Below are 7,282 nucleotides of genomic sequence, written 5' to 3' on the forward strand. Positions count from 1 at the left end.
CAATTTAATTTAGAAAAGCAATAGTATAACAAAAATATAACACATAATAATTGAGATTGCAATCAACAACACATCACAAAATGGCAACAATAATCACCTACTAATACTACTAACATTAATTTAGATCAGATTTCCTATATTAATTGACAGTGTGCTGCTACTCGTGATTGTATTTTACCTATTTCTGTTTGTTGTTGTTGTTGTTGTTGTTGTTGTTGTTGTACTGCTGCCGGAACTCCCAATGGATTCACAGAAAGTTCTATTTATCTCAACACATGCATTTTCTTTTCACCCACTGGTCTCGCAGTCCCACAATCGTCAGCTGTTTTCAGCTGATCCTGTCAAAGCATTTTTGGTGTCCCCTGAGAACAGCCAGTTAGGGAGCGTACACTAGGGTCAGCTGTGTCATGATTACACATTTACTTGGTCCAATAACCGCCAAACAATTAATCACAACATTGCAATTATTATGCTTTTATTGGTTTCACAACACTGTGCTGTTGCACAACATAACATAACATAGTTGTTGTTGTACACCAGTCTTCTTTTTTTTATTGTTTGAGTTCACCTTCATATCACTAATTATTCTTTAACATAACATAGTTGTTGTTGTACGCCAGTCTTCTCTTTTTTTATTGTTCACCTTGTGAGTTCACCTTCATATCACTAATTATTAGTGATATTACCTTATGACATCCCTGGTGAAGACACAGCAGCTAAATAACATCAAAGGATACAGGCACAGCTCCCGTGTGTCCGTTGTAGGTACCGAGTACCACACGTTGGCCACCTGTGTTGGGAGACATTGTTGAAGGTAAATGTTAAAAGGCACTTTTACTTCACAAATCATTGGTTTGCTCTACACTACTGGCGCCACCTTTAACCTCAGGAAGAAATCCATGTTGCACTACTTTCCTTTTAATCTGAATGAAAATAAATCAATTCTACCTTAGTTGTGTCCTCTTTTCATGATTACAGTATGGTTTTCATATCACACACACCATAGAGCATATAGCCTTATGTTTGAAACACAACTGCAAGTCAAAACTAGCAGAGGATTACTCTGCTACTCGACTATAATTTCATATTTTCAAATTTGTATCTCCACGTAAATATTCCATATTCTTGACGCAAACTGGTTACTATGCTGTACAGAAAAGCAGTATTTGCAAGTTAATTTCATATTTTCAAAAAGGCGCATCAGCCCAGCTCAAACCACTGTCAAAGGCCAATTTCTCATTTACCACGACAACTCTATGTTCATTATTTAGAACGATAAACTAACTACCAATCATCTTAACTTTTGACAAATGCTAACGTCAGGCTGCCGAGACGCATATGCTAGCGTAAATTACACCAACGGTCTCGAACGGACGACTACAATTTCAAACAAAATACAACTGACAATTGTTTTCAAAAACCCACCATTTCAGTCAATCAGATGTAGCCACCGCGCCCAGTTTTTTGACTTAAACGCCAGCCGGAAGCCAAAACCGCTAACGCTCTTGTCTCATGCTCCGGAACCGGAAATAAGGATTATAAGGACAAACGTTCCAATATCAGCGCGCCCTCTACAGTTGACCGCTGACATTCACATTCTTTTTTTTTTTTGAGTTGGTTTAGTCTCTTAGAACATTTTCTTTAATAGAAAGAGCGTGCTTTGACGACTTTTTTGGTGAAAATCTACAAAAATAAATAATTTAAATACAAAATAATTTCAAATAGTTTTTTAGTTAATAGTTATTTCAGATATATATATATATATACTGTATATACAGTATATTCCTTCATCATTGATAAGGCGAAATTCAGAAACACCTCTGCTGTTAATCACAAAACTATTTATACTCTTAATAATAAAGTAATTTTTTGTTTTTATCACTGACAGACAGAAAAATAGCAAATTGTAATTATGTGTTCAATACAGGTCACAATGTATTAATAAAAATCTAGCCTGTTTAATGTTGTTAAGGGCAAGAGTTCCACTGAAGACTTGAAATTAACAATGTACAAGCCAACACTAATGCACACTTATGACTAAAATCCAATATTTATTATCCAATATTTTTCATACCCAGCTTTGATTATTCACAGATAAAAATATGAGAAACACATACATCTACCTGTTGTTACTTGTCTTTCTGTTCCAGCAATTTACAGTTTAGATTTTTGTTATATTTAATTTAAAAAAAAATTATTTAATAGGGGGTCATCACCATAATAGTCCAAACATTGATTTGGCAGAGTTTTACCCCATATGCACTTCCTTACGCAATCCATGCTGGAACCGAGAGCCTTCTGGTTATGAATATTGAAGTTAATCCACAACCACATTGTGATTAATCAGATTAAAAAATTCTATTGTTTGGCCTTAAGCACCAAACATGGAATACGCCCTGCAGACGTTAACGTGGGGAATAGTCTTTAAAACAGTTAAAAGTACAACTATACCACCAGTCCTTTTAAGGTTAAAGGACAATATTTCCCAACTGATCCCATCAAGTTACTGTTGAAAATCACAACATAATGCAGCCGTCTTCACGGACAACCTTTATGATCGTCTGCCTGCCAACAGGCTGACTTGTCTTGAGGGGAGTGGAGCTCCACACCTCAGAGATACGCTCCTGCGTGTTGGGGCAAGACACACCGTCAACTTTGCATTTTACTCTTCCTTTCTCTGTAGGGAAGCTCCAAAGCTGGTGCAAAGCTCTGATAGTTTTTTTTTTTTTTTGGGGAAAATTAGAATGCAGGACAAGGCCAACTGCAGTTCATTAAAAAACTTGTTTGGAGGGATCGGCGATCATCGACAACCTCAAGGTACAGTAATAACGAAAACACTTTAAAGACGTTTCTAAAACATGAATGAAGTAACTCTGGATACAGTTTGTTGTGCTGTTAAAACTGAACCTTCTTCTAACCTTGTGTTATTGAATGGTATTTTTTAAGGTTTTCTTTTCAAGATTTCTTTTTTTACCAAACTTTTAAGGTAGCATTAAATTGGACCTTTTAAATGATGTTTTAATGTGTGGTACGTTTGACCGCTTCTGCTCATATTTCATTACAAATAATTCCCCTCTGTGCTACATTTAATGATAAAACTGCGGTAGAACTTTTAATTGCACAACTATGCGACACAGTGCCAAGTTTCTGTCTGCGTTTCAACAGATGAAAAAGAAGCAGTGCAGGAAAGAACCTTCACCAGGTGGATGAATGTGTTTCTACAAAGAGTAAGACCAAAAACAAAACAGTTTCCCGCCAGCATTATGCTTATTATTAAAAAAAATATATATATTTCATGTAATCATGGCTGATATTTCTCCCCCTCCCCTTCCCTTTTCTCTACAGTGTCATCCTCCGCTTAAAGTGCAGGACCTGTTTGTAGACATTCAGGACGGCAGAATACTCATGGCTCTGCTGGAGGAGCTGACAGGGTGCAAATTAGTGAGAGTCAAATCTACCAGTGCAAAGGACAACCATTCATTTAAGCAAAAATATTTGATGTTTTTTTTTTTTTTTCCCCGTAACATCCCATGAACTTTGGAGTTGAGAGTTTCTTCAGGCGCAGGGGAACTTTCTTTCTAGACTTTTCAGACATAAGTGCTCTTCCTGGCACATTCATTACTCCAGGCAGAAAACAATAGTGGCGAGGGGCCTTGTTAAAGGAATTCTGACCACAGTGGCTTGTGCATAGCTGATTATACAACCACTAAGTTCTCACACAATTTGTTCTTGTAGAATAAAGATATCAGCCTCTCCTGGGAGCTGTGGGCAATTGGCTGCTCCGGTAGCTCTACTGCAATATAAAGATGTTCCCGAACGTACTGCTAGTCTAGAAACCATCTGTCCACTGCGCAAAAATAAAAAAAATAAAATAAAGTCATCCCATAAGGTTAAAAAAGAAATAATTGGACATGTTAAATTATGTTTGTCTCTTTTTGCTAAAACATGGATGAAGAATTTGATATGTGTGTGTGTGTGTGTGATTGTCTGAGTGCACATGTGTGGTCTTGGCATTGGTATCCTGGTGGGAAAAGTTTTGGGTAACATACTTTGTTGGAATGGACAATTTGTCTTTGTAGGGATTTTTTTTCAGACCAGAAAAGAGGGAAAAGAGGATTTGGATTTAAGAGCTTAGGCCAGGGGTGTCAAACATACGGCCCGTGGGCCAAACCTGGCCCACTAGGGGGTTCAATCTGGGCCGCTTGATGGATTTTTAAATAAAAAAAAAACAACAATAGACAAACACATCAAGTTTATGCTGTTTTGTAAAATGTGATTTTTTCTTTTTTTTTTTTTTAAATATCAGCTTTACAGGTTTCGATCATCTTCCCACCGTATCTTCAGACTGAACAACATCTCCAAGGCTCTGGCTTTCCTTGATGATAGACATGTGAGTACGTTGGTTTGGAGTCAGTAAACCACACTGGTTTCTCACTCACTTTCTATTGTGGAAAAACTCGATCTTGGACTGACTCCTCCAACCTGTTTTCACTCAGGTGAAGCTGCTTGGCATCGACGCCTCCGGTGTTGCTGACGGCGTCCCCTCTGTTGTTCTAAACCTCATCTGGAACATCATCCTTCATTTTCAGGTATATGTTTTTTCCATCATCATGTATACATTTACACCAGGCATGGGCAAACAAAGGCCCGGGGGCCGGATGCGGCCCGTTCAGCCTTTTCATCCGGCCCTCCAAATGTTTCCCTGCAATACCCACATTTCTCCAATCCAAATTTTTCCCTGCAATACCCACATTTCTCCAATAGATGGCATCGAAAATGAAATTTTTGTCATTTATCTTAGTTCACACGAACGCTCCATCTATCTGCTTCTGACCTGCCCCCCTCCCTTTTCAATTTTAGGGCAATTGTGTCAAAAAGTTTGCCCACGCCTGGTCTATACTCATACCCAGTGCTTTTCACTGACCTTGCATACACACTTTTTTTTTTTTTTTTTTGTAAATCAGGCTAAAGAGATGACGAGAGGCCTGCAGAGGCATTTATCTTTAAGCCTCTCTTCCTTACCAGAAAGCACTTATGCCTCCTTCACTGACCTTTCCCTCCTGCCAAATGATATTGGCAGCTATTCATACAATACACTGCCAAGCAAAGGGAGAAAGACTGCCAAGGAGTCAAAGTACCATGGGAAGGCCATCAAGACGCTCCTCCAGTGGGTCCAGAGATGCACATCAAAGTAAGTCTGAACCACATCCAAACTCATTGGGCCAATGAATCATTCAGAACCCCATTTTCTTGTAATTCCAAACGTGTAGGTTTGGGGTGGAAGTAAACGACTTCGGGAGGAGCTGGAGAAATGGTCTGGCATTTCTCGCTATAATTAAGTCCATGAAGCCTGACTTGGTTGACCTTAGGGAGAGCCTGACAAGAAATCCAACAGAAAACCTGCAGGAGGCGTTCACGATAGCCCACCGCAGCCTGGATGTAACACCTCTGCTGGAACCTGAAGGTAGCACAGTACTGCAGAATGAAAAAATAAGATGAATGGATGACAGTGGTTTATCTCAGTGTAATTCGACTCTTTCAGAACAACAAGCCCGTCAGCCACAGAAGCCGGCAACATTTCAGTGCCAAATAAATCATTGTAACTTTTTCTCGCAGATGTGACGTGCGTCTCACCAGATGAACAGTCCATTATCACCTACGTGTCATCGTTCCTGGGACAATGCTCAGACAGTGATGGGGTGAGGGCTGCTTTTTTTATACAAATTATATAATGTCACCTCATGAGATACACTTATATTCACATATTATGATTTACACAGTAAAGGAAATACAGTAAAATATACACAAGCGGCATAAAATATTCAACCTTCAGTTTACTTTATGCGTCCCAGAAAATTGACATCAAATAACACAGGTTTACATTTGATAGAAATATAACATTAAATCTGTTAGCCATTCGCTAAAAGTCATAGAGCGTATTTTGTTCTGTGAGCTACAGGAGCAACGTTTCTCCTCAGCGGGTGGCAGTATCGCAACTCACAAGATTCAGAACGCTAACCAGCTAAATTCTAACTAGCGCTGCACACACATGCCGCTAGCACACCTCTACGTAGTACGGCACTAATAACCGGCTACATGCTAGTGGGCTGCTGAGCTGCTAGCAAGTGATAAAACATTATGCGTCTCATATTAACTTTTTGCCGATATCTGATTAGCGATATTGTCCAAACATTTCCGATTCTGATACCGATATATGCAGACGCTACGTGAGATTCCAGCAAATTTGGCAAAACCCAAGCGGATTTTCATTATCGGAGGAAAACCCGATAACGATCTTACCGATATTACATAACCATGCTAATATCGGGCCGATAATATCTGCTGACCAATACGTTCGGAAATGACTTAGATGCCTTTGATGATGTCCATTCTAATGTACAGTGGCCTATGGGTAATCAAACTGACAAACACAAATACCTTTATAAATAAAAAAAAAATATTAGAAATGATTTGAATAACAGAGGCAATCAACAGAGTAGAGGAATATAAATACGCAAATTATTTGTTGCGATTAATGAATCCATTTTTTAGTTTTCTCCACAAATTGTCATGAATGGGAGCAATGTTAATGTTATTTCTCAACCTTTGAGAACCTTAATGATTATTGATCATTTAGTGAATCCTGGTATTTGCTACTCTTTCCATGTCCCAGGGTCATATGGATTACAACATTCCCGAGATTCCAAATTTTGGCTCCGTAGAGTCAGTCAGCTTTGGGGAGACTCACAGCGACAGTGCAGAAGCTCGGGCTTTGCTCAGAGGTTTGGAGAAGAGCAATGAGCAGCTACTGTGGAAACGCTGGTCTGGTGTAACCTCCGCTGCCCCTCATGACCCCTCACGTCACACGAAGGACGCTGCTGCACCTGAACTCTGCAGCAATCGGGACGTCTTTTCATCTCCTCGAGGCCAAAGGGTCGCTGAACCATCTGTGTACAAAAAGAGAGGAGAATTCAGAAGTTCTTTCAAGCCGCCGAGTCCACTGGACGCAAGGATAGTCAGTCCAGAGATCAGGTCGTGGATGGAGAAGGGTTTGGATCAGCTTAACGGGAAGGCAGGAGCGAGTGAGAGTCACATTTCCTTGAGCTCTGAAGAAGGCAGCTACAGCCTGCCGGTCCTGGACTCAGATGAGGAGGATGCTTACAGCTACATCCTGGACCTGAACAAAGAAGTCTTCCAACCATATCAGCAGCTGAGCAGAGTAGTAGTCGAAGAGGAGACGGTGAAGGATGTGGATGAAGAACATCAGGAAATGTGTGAAACT

General features: G+C 39.8%; 1 protein-coding gene and 1 long non-coding RNA gene across 2 annotated transcripts in view; one reads left to right on the plus strand and one right to left on the minus strand.

The window, feature by feature from the left end:
* Window positions 1-6: 6 nt before the first annotated feature.
* Window positions 7-1,562, minus strand: LOC103380730 (uncharacterized). Its single transcript, XR_521713.3, has 3 exons — window positions 1,426-1,562; window positions 738-790; window positions 7-362 (listed from the first exon to the last, which is right to left on the minus strand). It is a non-coding gene; the product is annotated as an uncharacterized LOC103380730 (long non-coding RNA).
* Window positions 1,563-2,384: 822 nt separating this feature from the next.
* The window catches only part of clmnb (calmin b), an 8,655-nt gene continuing 3,757 nt past the window's right edge, over window positions 2,385-7,282 (plus strand). The window contains exons 1-10 of the mRNA XM_025057044.1: window positions 2,385-2,439; window positions 2,533-2,817; window positions 3,166-3,227; window positions 3,346-3,441; window positions 4,307-4,390; window positions 4,497-4,589; window positions 4,965-5,191; window positions 5,271-5,464; window positions 5,617-5,699; window positions 6,674-7,225. Coding sequence (XP_024912812.1) covers window positions 2,385-2,439; window positions 2,533-2,817; window positions 3,166-3,227; window positions 3,346-3,441; window positions 4,307-4,390; window positions 4,497-4,589; window positions 4,965-5,191; window positions 5,271-5,464; window positions 5,617-5,699; window positions 6,674-7,225 — 1,731 coding nt within the window. The remainder of the gene's footprint in view (window positions 2,440-2,532; window positions 2,818-3,165; window positions 3,228-3,345; window positions 3,442-4,306; window positions 4,391-4,496; window positions 4,590-4,964; window positions 5,192-5,270; window positions 5,465-5,616; window positions 5,700-6,673; window positions 7,226-7,282) is intronic.

The sequence above is a fragment of the Cynoglossus semilaevis genome, chromosome 7 (genome assembly GCF_000523025.1).
Source record: "Cynoglossus semilaevis isolate Cse_v1.0 chromosome 7, Cse_v1.0, whole genome shotgun sequence".
NCBI lineage: Eukaryota > Metazoa > Chordata > Actinopteri > Pleuronectiformes > Cynoglossidae > Cynoglossus > Cynoglossus semilaevis.